At 37.1% G+C, this 19,782-nt stretch overlaps 1 protein-coding gene across 1 annotated transcript; it reads right to left on the bottom strand.

Annotated features, from left to right (window-relative positions):
• Positions 1-9,009: 9,009 nt before the first annotated feature.
• Positions 9,010-14,953, bottom strand: LOC124998605 (adhesion G-protein coupled receptor F1-like). Its single transcript, XM_047573014.1, has 11 exons — positions 14,542-14,953; positions 14,376-14,437; positions 13,862-13,986; positions 13,547-13,765; positions 12,489-12,838; positions 12,201-12,382; positions 11,692-11,868; positions 10,245-11,609; positions 10,062-10,103; positions 9,646-9,688; positions 9,010-9,556 (listed from the first exon to the last, which is right to left on the bottom strand). Exons 5-11 carry the CDS (start codon positions 12,826-12,828, stop codon positions 9,528-9,530), a joined length of 2,178 nt encoding a protein of 725 aa, XP_047428970.1. The 5' UTR covers positions 12,829-12,838; positions 13,547-13,765; positions 13,862-13,986; positions 14,376-14,437; positions 14,542-14,953; the 3' UTR covers positions 9,010-9,527.
• Between the last annotated feature and the right edge of the window lie 4,829 nt (positions 14,954-19,782).

Below are 19,782 nucleotides of genomic sequence, written 5' to 3' on the forward strand. Positions count from 1 at the left end.
ACCCTGCATTAGTTTCAGTATCTCATGGTATAAAACTCCAGCCTCTAGTGTTAGTACTGATTAATTCCTTCTCTCACCTCATAGAAGACATTCAGAGACTCTCCATTTCCTTGATTCGCTTGAATGCAGCACATAGTCAGAAGAAAAACCACGTATCCTACAGCCTTTGGTAAAGCCATCCTGACTAGAGTAAATACAGCAAACACAATCACGTTTCATTATTAGATTAAGTAGAAACATGTGCATTTATATATTGTGGGGGGGAAACCTGTGATCATTTTTAAAACTACACATTGTGATGATTTCTTATTTGCAACGCTACCAGGAAGAACAGATACCTTAGTTTTTACCCTTATAGACTTTAAAAACATCAGTGACAGCTACACATACTTAAGGACAGACTTAACAGATATGGCTCAGGACTGACATCAGGATGGTTAGTTAAGTAGAATTGTTGTTTTTGGGGGTTGTAAAATGCTGCAATACTAAAAAAAAAAAAAAAAAAACACAAAATATTCTTACACAGTGCTTTAGACAAACAGTGTATCACTGAATTAACCCTTGGGGAAATTAGCGGAAAAAAAATTATAATTTCCATAAAACTCATTTAAATGAGTATTTGCATATTTAAGGGCCTCTACATGGTTAATGATTGGCAGCAACATTGAGTTTGATGCATCATTATGTTTTCCACATTATCAGACTAAAAAACTCACAGGTGCAGATCCTTGTCACTCGAGCTCCTACACATCTCCATTGCCCATATTCAGTGTAACTTGAAATACATTGACTTAAAACACAGAGAAACTAGTTTTCAAACATATCTGGAATATGGAGATATAAGCACCTCACAATATGTTGTAGTAATATGTCATAGTTGTTAAATTAGTTGATGCCGAATTACACTTCCTTCTGTGCAAATTCTGTAGCTAATCTGGTTTGCATATGTGATTTCCTGCCTGCATTTAACAAGCGACTATATGTTTTTCAAGCCCTGAAGTTATAGGTCCATGCAATGTAATATGTCATGCCATTTGTATAGCAGTACATCACAGTAGCTAGTAGGTAGCAAAATACGGTTGGCTGGTTTGGTTAATTGTGAGAATCGAAATACACAGATCAGGCATAACATTATGACCCCTGACAGTATGCAAATAACATTGACCATCTTGTGACAATTTAATGTTCTGCTGGGAAACTTTGGACTTGGCATTCATGTGGATGTTACTTAGACATAGCACCAACCTAGACCAGTCCAGGCACCCCCACCCCATAGCAATGACAGTCCTTGATGCTAGCAGCCATCCCCAGCAGGATGCAGCCTGATCCAGACATGAAAACGGTTTGGGGAGAACTAGTTAGAAAAAAAAAAAAAAAAAAAAAAAAAAAATATATATATATATATATATATATATATATATATATATACAAATAAAATAAAATAAAAAGGATGTAAATGTTTCTTTGACTATAGATGGAGTTGACATTGAGAGAGTGTTTGAGTTGAGGTTTTTGGTTGTAGTAATAGATGACAATCTGACATGGAAATCTCATATAGCCTATATTAAAACAAAGACTTATAGAATATCCCTGTTCTGAACAAAGCAAAGTATGTGTGTATGTAATGTATTGCGAATTTTGTATTTATCCCTTATTCTGACATATTTAAGTTATTGCTTGGAAGTGAGGGGCAATACATTTATGAGTAACATAAGGCCTTTGTTTATTGTACCGAAAAGAGCAGTAAGAATTATTCACAAAGTGGATCCACGAGAGCACACCAACACACTGTTTATCAAGTCAGGACTTATGAAACTTCAAGATTTAGTTAAGTTAAGTTACACAAATTATTAGTTATGTATGGAACAAAAAGCAAAGTACCACCAGAAAGTTTGCAGAAGTTGTTTGTTTTTAGTTTAGAAGATCAGGACAGTAGAAGGAAATTTCATTTTAAACATAAATTTGAAAGGACTACTTTAAAACAGATGTGCATTTCAAGACAAAGAATCGAAGATGTGTGTTAATATTTTTCAGTTTAAAAAAATATAAAAATAGAATATTTAGACTGTATGAGCATGATGAATTGTGGCTATTATGTACATTGTAAATTAATGTCTGAGTGTTTGTGTTTAAGAAATGGGCAGGTATTATAAGAATTTCTTCTTCATGCTACTCTTCAACAACCTTTACGAGATCTAGTCAAGCAGTGAATGTAAAGTATTCTTTTTAAAAAAATAAAACTTGGTTAAAAGACTTCAGTGTGTGTGTTCAGTATTTTTTGAACATTTTGAACACATCTAACAATGCTGTGACAATATCGATAACCGTGATAATTTTGGTCACATATGAAATTTTCATATCGTTATATCTGTAATATATATAAATTTCAACTTTTGCACATTTCTTCCTCATTTCCTTCATTTCTGACATTGTGGTGGGTTTCCTCACATGAACTGCTTGCTGCAGGTTCTTCCACTATTTCTACTGGATTAAGGTTCACCTCATTGACAGATGTTGTGACATTTTCTTTTAGAATAGGCTGGTATAATTTAGAATCCATTCATTTTTTCTTTAATGAGCCATCCCAGCCCAGAGGTTCAAGAATGTTAACATGTGCCCATGTGAGAGAAGGCTTTCAATTCAAACAAACTATCAGAACTATCAGACCATTACTTTCTGAACATACCTTCAGTTTCTTATGTAACTTATGTGCTCGCCCTGTTGGCTTCAGGGAGAGTTTCTAGCCGGGTTTTGTAAAGCGCCTCAAGACTATTTGTATTTTTATTGACGCTATGTAAATAAATCTGAATAAAAAATAATTAAATGGTGGATTACAAGAGCCTAGGATTTTTATTTAATAATTTAGATTAATTTTTCATATAGCTTTTGTAGCGATCTCTGTTGGTCAACCACTCCTGTGGAGGGTAACAATCGTCTTTAATCTCCTCCATTTGTTCACAATCTGACTGAACGTGGATTTGTGGATTCCGATCTCTTTATAGATGTTTTTTGACCTTTTCCAGGACAACAACTCTTTTTCTGAACTTCACAGAAAACTCCTTTGTCCGTGTCATCATACACCTCCACAAAAACAGTTCACCAACACCTTTGTCTCATTACATTGATTGCAAACACTTCTGAACAGATAGACTCTAATTCCACTCTATCCTAGTTCATCCTATCCTAGTTAACTGAGTTGTCTTTGACTAGCAAATCTAGATTAGATTTGCTCAAATTAGCATACGTCTTGCTACACTTGTAGAGAATTACCACTTATAATAACGCATGAGTGAAATGTTAGGAAGATTTTTACCTGTCTTTGTCTTCTTCCCGCTGAAAAGGCTCTTGTCAGGAGGACGAACCATTTGACTGCACTACTCCAGATACACAGACAAATATTCACTCACGGATTATTTGTTAACTTCCTGAGATACTTCATGTGACTCCCACACCTGCTTTTTCTTTTTTTTCTTTTGGTAAAACAAGCCACACACTGTGTTAGCGGTAGGGCCTATAAAGCCTATTAAACACATTTTGTGTCATCACATGCAAATTCTAGATGTAAAATAGTACTGTAGGCCAACCCTCAGAAGGCCCAGATACAATGATACAATGTCTTATGTGTCCTGTTTCTTCTTTTTTCTCCTGAGCAACACCGCGGTGAGGTTTTGTCCTGTTTCATTTTTGTCTCATGACAATCTATTTTTGATACTATTTATCCCGATGAAGATGTAACCAACAACTTGGCGGTGTTTAAATCAGCTCCACCTTTGCCAATGAACAGTATAATGGTTGATTTAATGGTTTCATCCATCTAAACGGGTGACTTACACCTGTCCAAACTTTAAATTATAGGACATCCTTGATAATTAGGTGACAAGAGGCAGAACAAAACGCAATTCAAACAAAAGTCGCGAAAAAGTAAAAACTCACCCCGAAATCACTGATGTCGACTAGCACTGGATTAATAAGCCTATTATCAGATTATCTCTGTTACGAGAATTATGGTAGGTAATTTGCAGTGTAATTTTTACTTCACAAATCACGGACATGGACATCGCACGGGATTAAGATCACAGACGACTAACATGATTACCGGCGGTCCCCAGGTAAAACTAATCCCGTGTGAATAGGGCGTCAAAATACCTCACAGGGTAATTCTTATAAAGCCTGTAAACACAGGAAGCAAAATCAAGTGTTCTCTCACAATTACTAAATGCTAACAGACTACTGGCGAATTTGGATGAAATAACGCTAAAAATAAATTACATACCAAGGTCCTCATGTACAAAGACTTGCGTGGGTTTCCTACTAAAAATGTTCACGCGTTCAGAACCAGAAAACCCAACCTACCCTAACCCTACTAAACATCTGTGGGTATACATGAATCCAAGCACTTGTCCCTTGTGTCCCAATTAAAGCTGGGCTATCAATCTAAATATCGATAGTATCAATACCAAGTCCGGTATCGGTATCTCAAATCCTCCCTTCACAGCAGTATTCCCACAACAAATTCCCCTCTCTGAGCAATTTTTATATTTATTATTTTTGCTTTTGTTTACTTATTTTGCTTAACTGACGACTGTTACTGACTTTATTTTCCATTGGTGTTGTGTTGTTGACATTGTCATATATGTATTTTTGTTAAATAGTTTTTCTTATTTTGCAATAATGGCTTTTTTTCTAAAACGATTGTGTGTAGTGAAAGGGGAATTATTTAAATTTTATACAGTTAAATTGTTTCATACTGTAATTGGTTAAGAAAAAATGGTTTATTTGCCTACATATTTGTCCTGTATTTTATCATAATTACCAATCAACTAAAAGCAAAATTGCGAAGTTATTCAACACTTATGACATTTCAAGAATAAGAGTCAGTGATACTAGCCCAGTATTTATTTGATATTGGATGGATACCAAAATTCCAGGTATCGCCCAGTCCCAGTCATTGACTGTATATACTATGGACAAACCCATCGTGACATCACCCATTGGATTCTGAACCTCAAAAATGAAGCCCGAAGTGGGCGGAGCCAATTTGGATGAGCTTTACTCCACCCACACGCGGATACTCCACATATGGATATAGGAGGTTGTGTCGGACCTTGAGAACCACCCCCCAAAAAAAACGTTTTGGTCTCAATGGTTTAGTCACTATTCATGACAACTGTACGGGGGGCGAATGTTTTTCCAACTCGTTCATTTAATTTTTATCAAGGTTTAGGCTCCACCCACTTTCGGACTTCATTTTCGAGGTCCTGAATCCAATGGGTGACTTTACGATGGGTTTGCCTATAGTATACACAGCCACTGGTCCTAGTCCCAATTAAAGTGGCATTGAGCGCGCACATGTTGAAGTACCCTAACCCTCCTTGTCCACGCCCCATTTCTTCTTCTTCTTTTTTAATGGTGGCTGGTAAACAAGTGTTAGGTTTATTACTGCCACCATCTGGTTTGGAGTATGAAGCTGGGCAGTTTACAAATTTAGGTTAAATTCTATGACAATCCCTGTGCTGTGCAAAAACCTAAATATAGTCATATAAACCACACCCACAGATTTAATGATTTCATCCCTGGTGGAAATGGATGAATATTTCAGCGACATCTCCACTTTGCTCCCAAACATCTGTCCAAACTTTGATTTGTAGCACATCCTTCATAATTCTTAAGTAACAGGAAATCTTGGAGATGCTGATTCACAATGGATATCTTTTTCTTAGGACCTCTGTGTTACGAGAGTTATTTACAGTGCAAATTAACAGTGCAATTATGACTTTACGGAGATGACCGATTTGCACGGTGACCTCTGACATAGTTACAGATTACAGGAGGTGGGCCGCTGTTAGGTAGGCATGAAGTGGAGGAAGGCTGCCCACCCAAAAAGAATAGAATAGAATATTCATTAACACACAGGATGAGGTGTTATGATCCCTTGTGCCATGATCTGAGTCAAAACTCCTTTAGAAGCCTAGTCCAACTGGAGAACCGACCAGCAGACCAGCAGTCAGCTACCAACTAGCCTAGCCAGCAGCAGTAGGTAATAGAGATGATGGGACATGCGACTACACTTCAACCAACATCTCTCCCATCTGCCAATAAGAGAAATAAGATACCACCAGACACCAGTTACATAACCTAGTCCACAGCGACAGGTAATAAGAGGTGGTGGGACATGCAACTACACTTCAACCAACACCTCTCCCTTCTGCTAGGATCAGAAATAAAACACTAATAGACATCAGCTACTTAACCTAGCCACGGAATAAAAAACAAGAAAACACCAGCTAAATAGCTTAGCCAACAGCAGTAGGTAACAAATGATTGGACATGCGACTACACTTCAACCAACATCTCTCCCCTCTGCCAAGATCAGAAGTAACATACAAGAAAGCACCAGCTAACAAGTCTAGCCAACAACAGTGGGCAGTATGCAGCACATCATTGGGCTTTTCAAGTCAGCACCTCCCTTCACCTATGTTTCGTTAAGTTAGGCCCACGACACGTCAAGAAGTTAACAGTGAGCTCCAAATAGAATGCCCTTTAGTGTCATGATGCAGTGTACAACAAGGTTGGAGAGCTCCTCCTTTTCAGTGCAAAAATAATTTTCAATAAAGTATTATGACAGTTTCCCAGCATCACCTCTAAGTGTCGCCAAAGTATCAACAGCTTTAGATACGCACGTTTAAAATTGAAATAATGAGTCTGAAATGAGAATTACAATTAAACTTGTATTGTATGATTTTGATACGTTCAATGTAGTTCTTAAATTCAGTTTGAAACACAGGAAAGAAAGGTCAACCATTTAGCCTTATGGATAGGAAATTTTGCTATTAGATAATCAGATTAGTTAAGTGTTGAAATTTTCACTGCTTATTATAGTATAATAGTACATCCTTGGCTTCCAAATGAATTGGGTGGTTGGATTGTAGGGTGATATAATTTAAAAAAAAAAAAAAATTCCAAAACAAAAATTGGGAAAATTGACATAAAAAAGGTGCTTAATTGTTTCTTCTTTAGTGTTAAAAAATACACATTTGACATAAATTTTGATAAATCTTGACAGATGTGTTAGTTGGGTAAATGTGTATAATTTTAAGTTGAACTTCTTTGATTTTATTGAAGATAGCATATTTATGAGGAAGGAACCATGTTGTTTTCTAATTAATATCAGAGAAAGAGGAGTTCCATACAAATTTTCCTCTCGGCGTGTATCGCGTTCTTTTCCTGGGAAAAAAATGATTCTTTATAGGCTTATTGTTACAATGGTGACTCATAATGTTTATACCATTAATGAAGAGGGGGAAGTCGACTTCTTCTGTCTCTTGCCTTTCAAAATGTCCTTTTATCAATTGGAGAATTCCACTGGGAATAGCTTTTATCACCATTTGATATTCTTTATAAGTAACCGGCAAGATTTTGGATCTGAGAAATTCTTCATAACTTCACCACCTTCACCATTTTGTAAATCTTCCAGGTGAATTATTTTTATGTCAATCCAGGGTTTCAGGTATAGTGACATGTCTTTCCTTGTTATGAATTTGTTGTTTCGGATTTGAGCATCAAAATTGTCTTTTGGGAAGAGGCAGGGCTTGACGTCAGTAGTTGTAATGGAATTGTACTAAATGCTTTCTCAAGTTTGGACCAGCTGTGATGGGGTGTTTGGGACTGCACTGTGGTGTGGTGGTTAGCGCTGATGCCTCACAGCAAGAAGGTTCATGGTTCTAATATACACACAAAATACAAACAACAGATAGTAAGAAAAAAAACAACAACAGACAAACGAGGATTGAAGAGCAAAATGACCATGAGTAGTGTCCACATTAACATCAACCATTACACCTGCCCTCCGAGAGACAGAGGCAAAGCAAAAATAATAAAAAAAAAGTGTTTTAATATTGTGACTGGTGGCAGCAGAGAGTAGTTTTACTTATTCTACAGATTGTGACTCTCATAAATTTCTACTACTATGTGAACGAATGGAAGGGTTAGATGCAGAGATTTTATTTTATTTATTTATTTATTTTACCACAAGGAATCATTAAAGAAAACAAAAAAATACTGTATGTATGTCTCATTGTGTTCTGTGCGAATGTAAATGTTTTGTATTTTAGCTTTTTTTTTTAATCTGTACTCAGGTAATATTACACTACTTGGTTTGACAACATAAATTTCAGTTTCAAATAGAAAGTATCTGAACAGAATGTGGAGGAGAAGCTGATGGCTGATCACAGTAAGGTTTTAGATCTTGTCACTTATCACAGGAGGATATCAACATCGAACTGAATTTCTCAACACAGTGGGTTTATGAATGCACCCCACTGAAGTGAGTAACAATGATGTCACGGTGCATTTCAGCACAACGCTGATATCAGCTGTGTCAGAAGCATTAAGGAAGAGGAGATATGCACTTATTACAGTATATGGTCTTTGTAATGTCATGTTAGAATTATCCGCATACACACACAGCCTTTCTTGAGATGGTGCTGACTCAAAGCTGTACTTGTTGCTCACATCACCTACAACAACAAACCTGCTTGTTATAGTTAAATTGATGATGCACAAATTTACCTAGTACTCTCATTGATCCTAGAGTCATTATGCAAATCCATCAACCAAATAGATCTGGATGACGGAATTTTGCAACTAAAACACGACAAAAAATGGTCTTTTATGTAGATGACCAGGTAAAGAGGCTTGATGTTTTAACTGTGCAAATTATATTACTGATGAGCAAGAGCAATATAGCATAATCCTGAACAACCTCTCAGATTGCTGGTGGTGTCCACCGATTCCTCCTATTGCCTCAGATAAAACAAGGAATGTATGGTCTTAGGAATTCCCCAACGACTGGAGTCCCTCCGCTCACTGTTGTTCTCACTTCGACTAGAAGCATTTCAATTTTAAAATTTGTGATGTCAGACAAACTGATCCAGCTGAGCGATCAGCTACTACGATATTTATCTCGCAGACAGAAATATTTTTAACATTGCACCAGACCACAAAGTCAGATGGCTTTTCAAATGTTTTAATTATAATTACCAACATGATTTCATTAATCACCAACACACAAAAAATCAATGATCGTTTCTGCTTTCAGATGAGGAACAGATATATAACATATTACATATAAACATATTGTCAGTGGCAACATATACACAGCAAAACAAATGAAGTCATGCTAATAAAATGCATGAAGATATGTCACATGCGTTAGGAACAAACATACTAACTTAAAGTAGCAGCAGAGGCTCCTTGATTAAAATAAAAAAACAAACAAACAAACAAAAAACAGAAGTAATTGCTGACACCTTTACCTGCTGGAACTAAATGAACTAAATGAGAATAAAAGGATCATCCAGACCAGCCACACTGTGAGTAAACAAGATCTATGTTAGACAGCCTTGTCTCGCTGATTTGAGTTGCAAAGTAAACCAAAAGAAGGATTTGCATTGTCGATTTTTTTTTTCATTTGTTTTTGATTTCCCGCAGTGTTTGACAGCCTTTACACAAGCTTGTCCAAACCCGGTCTACTTGAAGACCTTCCAGTGCTGGTGCTCTACAACAAAAGTAAAAATGTGGTCCATTACAATATATGAAAGCAACCAATGAGCTGGAAAAAATAATTTTTCAGAAACCAGTTCTTACCCTCGTCCCTCTGTTGTGTCGCTATTCCTAACATTGACCATACCTGTAAAGATACATCTCTGAAATGAGTACACTAAAATAGCATCAAGCATTTATTTTCAGAGGCAACTGTTAAGTTCAATGTTGGTAATTGTTTACAATGTTTTGGGTTTCTAACTTTCAGACTCTTCACTTCAGTCATATCAAGCTATATTTGTTCAAGATGTCCAGCAATAGGAAGCTTGCGTTCCTTACATAAGGACATTGCTATTATACTTTCTTGAACATGTAGAGGAATGTGAAAATATGTCCTTTTGGGATCATTAACTGACACAGAGACGACATGAACCGGCCTTTAAAGGTGACAATTTATCCAGTTATCTGTATATATTAAAAGAGGGATTTGATTAAAATGTTGAATATTGAGAAGTACATACCTTTTTGTCCAAAAGTGTTCCAAACACCAATATGAAGAAACCCTTTATAAAGAAACACAGAGTAAAGTCAACTATGAAGGGTTCAGTCGTAACAGACTAGCTCACTATTTGTACTACCTACATTATTTAATGGATCCAAATCTATTATATAGATTATTTCATTAGTAAATACTGAATTTGTACCTGCAGTGAGTTGGACAATGCAAATGCAATATGGATTCCTCTGATGTTTGGGATGGCTAATGTTCCGACTCCCAGAGCCCAAGTTAATCCAAAAAACGGTGTGAGCACAGTCAAACTCCTGGCAATGACCACAACAACATGACTCTCAGCTGTTTGTGCAGCATCAATCCCCACCCTTCTCACAATTTTATATATCACCACAGCAATGATTAAGAGGTTTATCAGCACTATTGACAGCACAGGTATCACAAATGCCAGTAGAGCCCTTGACTCATCCCACTTAAGCCAGCAGGACCCGGTACTTTGGATGTATTCATCTTTGGGTGCAGTTACAGCTATGGTGGTGGTTGCAATGATGATGGGTGCCCCATATCCTAGAGAGAACCCAATAGCCAACATAGATGTTTGAGACAAACCCCCTTCAAAGACAGTGAGGGTGCGGTAGAGCAACAGCAGACCTGATGCTAACATCCAGAAGAAGAGGGATAAGTAGAAAAAATGGATAGAAAATGTAACTGCAGTGCATTCTAGGATGTTCATTTCCTCCACCTCTGAAATGACTGCTCCGATGATAAACCAAATGTCTGCAATCAGAAGAGACATTGCAATGTTAACAATGGAAACATGACGCAGGTAAGACGTGTTGTTTTTTCTTATTTGTCTCCATATGGTAGCTTCAACGATGAGACATATGACCAAGGAGCCGATGGATATGCCAACTCCAATGTAGGTTATATAGTCCAGGACAGTGTCATTGAAACCACTGGGTGACATAAGGATAGAGAAGGAGGTCAGATGGTTGCAGTTGCAGGTGACTGTTCCTTTCACACTGGATACCAACTCACAGCCCTGGTCATCCCATCCTCCAAGACAATCAAACAAGCTGAAGTTCCAGAAAACACATTTAGGATTGTCAAGAGTGTTGTTAATGACATCAAATGAGAGTGAGATATTATTGATGGTGCCACTGGACTGAACAAGTACAACCCTTCCATTGATAATGTTGAGGGATGAATTGCCTTCGTCTCTTGCAGGGAGTACATTGTGCATTGAGGAAAATGTTATAACAGTGATTGACTTATTTCCTCCATCAGACTCTGGTATGTCTATCTCAACTGAAGAATTGAAGTCAGCACAGAAAGTGTCTATGAATATAGTTTTGTTTAAGATAATAGAAGGAGTATCAATGTCAAAAGTGCCATTGGTAAGGCCTAATGTTATATTCTCAAGAGACTGCAACAACAATGAGCTGACACTTTCAGCGGTGGAGTCGTTATTTGTTGATGACATGGTTCTGGTGTTCAGAGAGTTCCATGACTTTCTGGCCCCATCTGTGGTGAGGGCACCTACAGTTAACAGCACATCCTAAATAGAAAGAAAAGAAAGTATTAAATCTAGAATCATTTACTAGTTACAACATTTAATCCAAGCAGACTAAGTCACTTACCTCCATTGAAGTTCTGCTTATTGAGATATTTAAAGATAATGATGTGTTGGCTACGTTTCTGAGTATTTGAACAATGGACCTGATGGTAGCAGTAGAATTAGTCACGTTCTGAGTAAAATTGACAGTGGTGTTGCTGACCTCATCCAAAAATTCTGGCAGTGAATTTTTATTAAGGGACTGTGAAAGTAGAAAATTAACATTTTATGGATTATGTCAAGAATCCATTTAAAGTTGGAAAATTCAATTACAATGTCTAGAGATTTTGAACCCAGACTTCCATTACTGGGTTAAACAATTGTTTAAATGAGTATAGCGTAATCAATGTTGCATATTCTGTAATTTACCTATTTATTGTACACTGAGCATAAGACATTTAGTGAACTGTGTCATTTTAATGTTTACTGAAGCAACAACTTTTTTTAATAATAAAAAGTGAAGAACTGAGGCTGAAGGAAGGCCCCAGCTAACGCCATCATCTGGTGACAGAAACAGCTGGAGAACTGGATCACCTGAGACTGCACAAAGAGCTCCTGAACAAGTTTAATGATGCAGTTGTCTTGGCGATCTTCAAATTTTCCATTTTCCTTACAAACTGCTGTCTTCTCTCCCACCTTGTCTGGTTCACATGGTGCAACAGCTGTTTGACCTTCAGTTGCATTTCCAAATTCTTCATCAAACAAACACACAAATTCTAGAGGGAAAGAAAGAGGTTTTGAGGTCAGTGCTTGTAGTAACAGGAAAACATATCTGGACCCGATTTGTATTAAATATGCTTTAACATTTGGGTCAGCACTCACCATCTTTTGAAAATGTCACTTTTATCTCTTTTTTATATTCTGGATAATCAGTTGATTGACAAGTGAGCTTTCTTTCCTGGTTTGTTGTACAGTTATTAGGGGCCTTAACCGAATAAGTAATGGTTTGTTTTTTTTCAGCTGACAAGTTCAGAAACTGAACCTTGTAAGGACTGTTGACAGAGCACTCCACTTGCACAGGTCCATCCGCACACTTCACATTAGCTTGGAGTGGTTTCACTTGGACTCGTGACTCGTGACTTGCACAGGTGACTCGCTGAAAGTGATGGATCCATTGGACTTCTCTCGGAACACTGAACCGTCTTTCCGTATCAGCTTGCATTCATAAAGTCCTAGAATCAATGAAGCCAGTGTTACTGAAACAACAAAATGGCCATTTTTTTCCACTAGGGTTGTTGGAATACTGTTTGGTTGTCCTTTCAGTTAAATTCAATTCACACAAATGGAGTTACACTCTGCCATAACCTAAAACTCTAAACTAAAAGACAGTTTTAGACTAGATAGCCATCTGCTGCTGCAGCATGTTAAGCCTCACATAACCACACCCTTAACCACTTTAATATGAATGGTGCTCTAACAAAGCCATTGTTGATCAGAGGCTCCTGTCTCAAGGTGTGAATGGGGTTAGCGACAGAAGTTAAGACTGGATTGTAAATTGATGGCAGATTATATCTCAGTTCACCACCTCTGTTTTTCCAATCTAACACACGTCTTCCTTGACATCTGTGCATTTGTGGATTGGTTTCTCCAATGTAAAAGTCAGTAATTCATTACCAGCCGTTAATGGCAATTAGTGGCACTGGTTCTGGTGCCTACAGAAACTAGTCAAGCAAGTTTCTGATGGGTTTTACCCACAGATTTTCCTATTTAAACCTCAACTTCCCACCAGTCTCTTAGAACTGAATAAGCTACTCAGATGAGGGGTGAAACTCAAATCTTCTCAAAACTCTACAAGTCCAGTTGCCTTTTTTTAAATGCCTTTTGAGTTATATATAAAAATATAAGTCAGACATTATAATCATATTCGATTTGGGTCTTACCAATGTCAGTTCTGAAGAATCTTGACACAGTTAATGTTGCTGATCCGTTCTGTCTCAAAAATCTGTGGTCACTATCTTCAAGTATGAGATTGCCATCACGTGTCCACTCAGCAGTCCAGTTTGTCCCAAAATTAATCCCCGCTGGTGGAAGGCTGCAGTTTACAGTCATAGTATTATTAAAGAAGAATTCTTTTGGAGAAAACGTCAAGGATGCTGTACCTGGATGGACAAAGAACATCACACAATTACCATAAAACCATCCAACACAAAGACTATACACATGAAAATAATCACAAATGTATAAAACTGCCTTACTGTCAAATATTACAGAGTAATTCTGTTCTGTCAACTCTGTAAATAATCCAGATATAAGTGCTGCAATTTCTGGTTCTTGTAAAGATGTAGCACTGACATTAAAGTTAGCAATGGTGCTTCCGTTCCTGTAATACACAAATGAATACCAATAAAAATCCATAAAAGCAGTGACAGTGTCAGTAAATTATGACCACATTACATCTGATCTGGAACCATGATGCTGATCTATATTTGTTACACACAAAAAGTGTTTAGACCAAGTTTTAGTTGACACTACCTTTAAAATACATGACTGACTTCTGCCCTGTCCCTTTTCTATTTAACATTAACTTAAAGATGCAGTGTGTAGGTTGCAACCAACAGAATGTCCCTGAATCACATCTACCTTTCCAAGTGTGCAGAAGAAACTAAGGTGATTGTCGCTTCAAAAAAGGCCAACTCTGTAGCTGCAGACAATAACACATGTAATAAAATAACACTATATTTGAAAAAAGTATTTGATAAAAGTACTTACTGAAATGAGATTAACGTTGCGGACTGGAAAGTTGAGATGTGTTTCTTACACTGGTTTTGAATCTATTTGAGAGATTAGCATATCAAGCCAGAATTAATCACATTCATTGAATCAACACTGTGACATCACTGAGTGATATAGACAGAAAAAAAGCCTTAACACTTACTGACTTATCAATGTCTTGGAAAACTTTACTGCTTTGATTGTTGTATGAGGGGCTGAAATCCATGTTCAGGGTAAGACTAAAGTTCCTCACTTCAGGTGTATCAAAGATGAGACAGTTAAACATTACATAATATAGATAGAAGGACATTTACATTTTTATTGGCCTAGCACATGTTCAGCATTTTTACAGATTCCTGTATTTCCTTATTTTTGCTTCTTCTATGACTGTTGTGTCACTCCGACTTTCTCTCTGGAGATCAATAAAAGCACATATTATTTGTCAATTGCGCTCAAAAACGTTTCAGTCAATAACAATAAAGGATCAGACACTATCCTATATGCATGGAACTGCAATAACCTAAGGAATAAATAAACGTTTGTAAAGTTATGTATGTTAAAATGAACACAATTTTTCCTACATTTAGCTCCAAATACAAAATATATATATATTAAATCTAAATGTTAATGTTAAATATAAATATAAATGTTAATTCTAATTGTTAAATGTAGAGCTTGATGGAACAAAATTTTTTTAGCTAATATGCTAATCGATGCTGCCGTCCACCAGAATTACCAAAATAAAAGCTTCATTCTAAGCAGTTTTGTGATGAGACTGTGCCTCTGTCAGAGGTTTCTCTCTCTGTACTGCTCTTCGCTGACTTACTGTGTGCATTTCCCCGATTCGTTGGAAAATGTTGGAGGAGCGATTTTTTGACTGAAATTCAGGCTTTCATCAACGCATCTACATGTTCAGGTGCAGCACAGCAACTCCTTCCAGCTCCGAACCATGACAGATCCGGTAAGTTTGTCCTCCAACTAGCGTGGAGGTAAAACTATCTACTTAAAACTAGCAGCAGATGTAGCCGACTCTTTGCTACACTAGTTAGGGATCAACGTCCCTTTACGAAGCTTATTTGTTTTGATTCTGTAGCGCCGTACTGTCTGCTGAACATTTTCAGTCCACATCATCTTAAAGCAAACACGTCTATATGTGGACAGAAATGTTTCTTCAGGGCTTCACCTGCTCTGAACATGACTTTAAAGACTGTGGTTCCTTGTGTAAGACCGTGACTGTGAAGGTTGGACTCAGCAGGTGCATTATCCAGGAGAAGAACAGCTACAGTTCAGCAAGTACATCGTGTCCAAATTTCATGTGCCTCTTGAAAACTTAATGAGGGAAGACTGTCTTATTCGGAGGTTATGGGCACAACCAAAGGAGGTTTCAACAGAGCAGCAACAACGGCAGCCATGGTTACACACCCATTTTTTTATGAACTGCCATGAGTATTCTGGAAATAAAGCTTATTCTGTCACCTGATATTTAAAGTTGCGGGCTGATTATTTTCATAAATTCAAAATGACCATGGGAGCCAAATAAGAGCAGCACTGCAATAATCTGAGTGTGTTGTCCCGTAGAGACAGTGCAGTGCATTGTTCAGAGCTGGCGGAGCCCTAAGGAGAAATTTCTGTCCAACTAAACTTGGAAAAAACTGTGTGTTCATTTTAACATGCACAACTTTACAAATGGCGCCCCATTGGAGCCTTGGCAATTTGAATGATACATCTGTTATTCATGGTTAGTGAAATGGCAAAATATCATATATTTACCCTTTTGTATAATTAATGTTCACTGAAAGAAAGATTAATGAAATCGTATGTTTGTCAACAATGGAACCAAACATGCTGCCTACAGGATATTTCTAGATTATAGATCACACAAGATGGTGTTTTTGTATACTACATATTCCAGGAACTACGTTTTTGATCCAGCGTTTTCCAAGTAAAATCTTTTGAACAAAAGTTTCTCGTTTGTTAAAAATAAGAATTAGGCAAAAAAGTGAGGTCAAATATGTTTGTGACAGGTGCCTCGCTTCATGCATGTGGAAAGGTCAACTACCTGACTGCCATTACAAAAGCAAAAAATTCATTTATCTTCCTGTCTGATCTGTGATAGCAGATTCATCCAAGGCATGGTTGCATTGTACTGAATCTGAATATGATAATTGGCCGTATTAATCATTTACTGTGAGACAATACAGTGTTTTTGTGTGTGCATGTTCATTCATCCAGAATGTAACCAATAAATACAACTGTATCTGTAAATGCAATGGAACAATGATGTAGCCTAAATACTGTAGGTATAAGTGTGCAGTATAAGTACCTCCAGTACACACAGTGTGCGACACAACGGTGTACTATGTGACAGCCCTTAGTGCTACCTGTTTGACTGATGTTTGGCTGGCAGTACTGTCCGTCATCTGGGATGCTGTTAATGCATCCACACGTTTTACCAACAATAGCGTCACAGGCTCCATATTTAATGCAGGTGTCATACGACCAAGCAAAGCTCTCTGCACATCTGCACTGGTCTCCAGTCATAGTTGATGAACACACTGAGAAGATAGTAGACACAGCAGCACACACCTCAACCATTGCTGTTAGAGTGACGACACATCAAGCTTTTGTGAAACTACTGAGCAAAAAACAAAAAACAAAAAAAAAGGATATATATTTTACCTGTTGTGACATCACTGCTTGTGATTTCACTTGTACAGTTGATTGTTATTGGAAAGCTGAGGTTGTTCAAAATCATTTGAAGAGTCTCCTCGTTAAAGACGCTGATAACAGCTTGGCGCTCATAATCAGTGAGAGCTAAAGTAGAAAGAGACATGATCAGACACTGTGTCAATATTGAACAGATCATCAGTAGCAAGGAAAGAAGAGATTCACTGATATGTATTTATTGCTCTAATAATCAGATCAAAGTTGTATAATAATCAGTCAGTTAGATAATAGTTGATGCACTAAAATGTGACTTACTTGCTCTTTTTTCTCTGACATGAATGGGGGATCCTTTTGTATTGTTTGCTTCCTGGAAAAGGCATCAGACTGTACAGATTAATAACTGCAACTAAAAACAAATCATCATCTACAAAGATAAGAGTATGTTTAGTGATCAAATCCCATTACAGGGTATATACTTGAAGTTAATTTCAATAAATTTTTAAGACTTTTTCAAACTTCTTTTTAAAACCTCACGTCACATCAAATTGTACCCACATACATCAGTGAGACTCTTAGTTTATAAAGACTATAGACTGTGACTATCATACGACCAGGTAATACCATTTAATTTTTATTATCATTAAAACCACGTCTTCATTACTTGCTTTTTCAAAATAAAATTTGGTTAAATCATTTCAGTGTGGGTACTTAAATAAGTACTTTTTGAAGACTTTGAGCAGATTTCAACAATAACGTGATAATAATGATAACCGTGATAATTTTGGTCACAACAATAATTAACCGTGAACTTGTGGTATGACATAGGGTGAGTTCGTAATATGCACCAAGAGTGCCAGGGCTTACTCGGGGCACTCTCTGGTCTTTTGAAATGTTGTTTGTGCCTCTAAATTTCCATCCTGTACGTTCTGGCGTTCTCAGAGACAATTAGAAGATTACTTATTAAGGATCTTAACTTCCCCAAAATTGAATGATCAGCTTGTAACACTTTTGAAGACCCCGCGGACACCCTGCATTAGTTTCAGTATCTCATGATATAAAACTCCAGCCTCTAGTGTTAGTACTGATTAATTCCTTCTCTCACCTCATAGAAGACATTCAGAGAGTCTCCATTTCCTTGATTCGCTTGAATGCAGCACATAGTCAGAAGAAAAACCACGTATCCTACAGCCTTTGGTAAAGCCATCCTGACTAGAGTAAATACAGCAAACACAATCACATTTCATTATTAGATTAGAAACATGTGCATTTATATATTGTGTGGGGGGGAAACCTGTGATCATTTTTAAAACTACACATTGTGGTGATTTCTTATTTGCAACACTACCAGGAAGAACAGATACCTTAGTTTTTACCCTTATAGACTTTAAAAACATCAGTGACAGCTACACATACTTAAGGACAGACTTAATAGATGTGGCTCAGGACTGACATCAGGATGGTTAGTTAAGCAGAATTGTCGTTTTTGGGGGGTAAAATGCTGCAATACTAAAAAAAAAAAAGCAAAATATTCTTACACAGTGCTTTAGACAAACAGTGTATCACTGAATTAACCCTTGGGGAAATTAGCGGGGGGAAAAAAATCCAGGGCCTCTACATGCTAATGATTGGCAGCAACATTGAGTTTGATGCATCATTATGTTTTCCACATTGTCAGACTAAAAAACTCACAGGTGCAGATCCTTGTCACTCGAGCTCCTACACATCTCCATTGCCCATATTCAGTGTAACTTAAAATACATTGACTTAAAACACAGAGAAACTAGTTTTCAAACATATCTGGAATATGGAGATATAAGCACCTCACAATATGTTGTAGTAATATGTCATAGTTGTTAAATTAGTTGATGCCGAATTACACTTCCTTCTGTGCAAATTCTGTAGCTAATCTGGTTTGCATATGCGATTTCCTGCCTGCATTTAACAAGCGACTATATGTTTTTAAACCCCTGAAGTTATAGGTCCATGCAGTGTTATATGTCATGCCACTTGTATAGCAGTACATCACAGTAGCTAGTAGGTAGCAAAATACGGTTGGCTGGTTTGGTTAATTGTGAGAATCGTAATACACAGATCAGGCATAACATAATGACCACTGACAGTACGCAAATAACATTGACCATCTTGTGAAAAGTCAATGTTCTGCTGGGAAATTTTGGACCTGGCATTCATGTGGATGTTACTTAGACATAGCACCAACCTAGACCAGTCCAGGCACCCCCACCCCATAGCAATGACAGTCCTTGATGCTAGCAGCCATCCCCAGCAGGATGCAGCCTGATACAGACATGAAAACGGTTTGGGGAGAACTTAAAAAAAAAAAAAAAAAAAAAAACATATACAAATAAAATAAAATAAAAAGGATGCAAAATGTTTCTTTGACTATAGATGGAGTCGACATTGAGAGAGTGTTTTAGTTAAGGCTTTTGGTTGTAGTAATAGATGATAGTCTGACATGGAAATCTCATATAGCCTATATTAAAACAAAGTGTATGTAATGTATTGCGAATTTTGTATTTATCCCTTATTCTGACATATTTAAGTTATTGCTTGGAAGTGAGGGGCAATACATTTATGAGTAACATAAGGTCTTTGTTTATTGTACAGATATGAACAGTAAGAATTATTCACAAAGTGGATCCACGAGAGCACACCAACACACTGTTTATCAAGTCAGGACTTATGAAACTTAAAGATTTAGTTGAGTTACACAAATTAT

This window comes from Mugil cephalus, chromosome 21 (assembly GCF_022458985.1).
Source record: "Mugil cephalus isolate CIBA_MC_2020 chromosome 21, CIBA_Mcephalus_1.1, whole genome shotgun sequence".
Classification (NCBI taxonomy): Eukaryota; Metazoa; Chordata; class Actinopteri; order Mugiliformes; family Mugilidae; genus Mugil; species Mugil cephalus.

Excerpts from the sequence above, each read along its gene's own strand:
- LOC124998605 (XM_047573014.1), bottom strand. The coding sequence starts at position 12,828 with ATGCAAGCTGATACGGAAAGACGGTTCAGTGTTCCGAGAGAAGTCCAA. Across the intron at positions 10,104-10,244 it reads CATTGTCCAACTCACTGCAG|GGTTTCTTCATATTGGTGTT; the intron begins GTACAAATTCAG and ends TTCTTTATAAAG. Across the intron at positions 9,557-9,645 it reads GACACAACAGAGGGACGAGG|AGCACCAGCACTGGAAGGTC; the intron begins GTAAGAACTGGT and ends CTTTTGTTGTAG.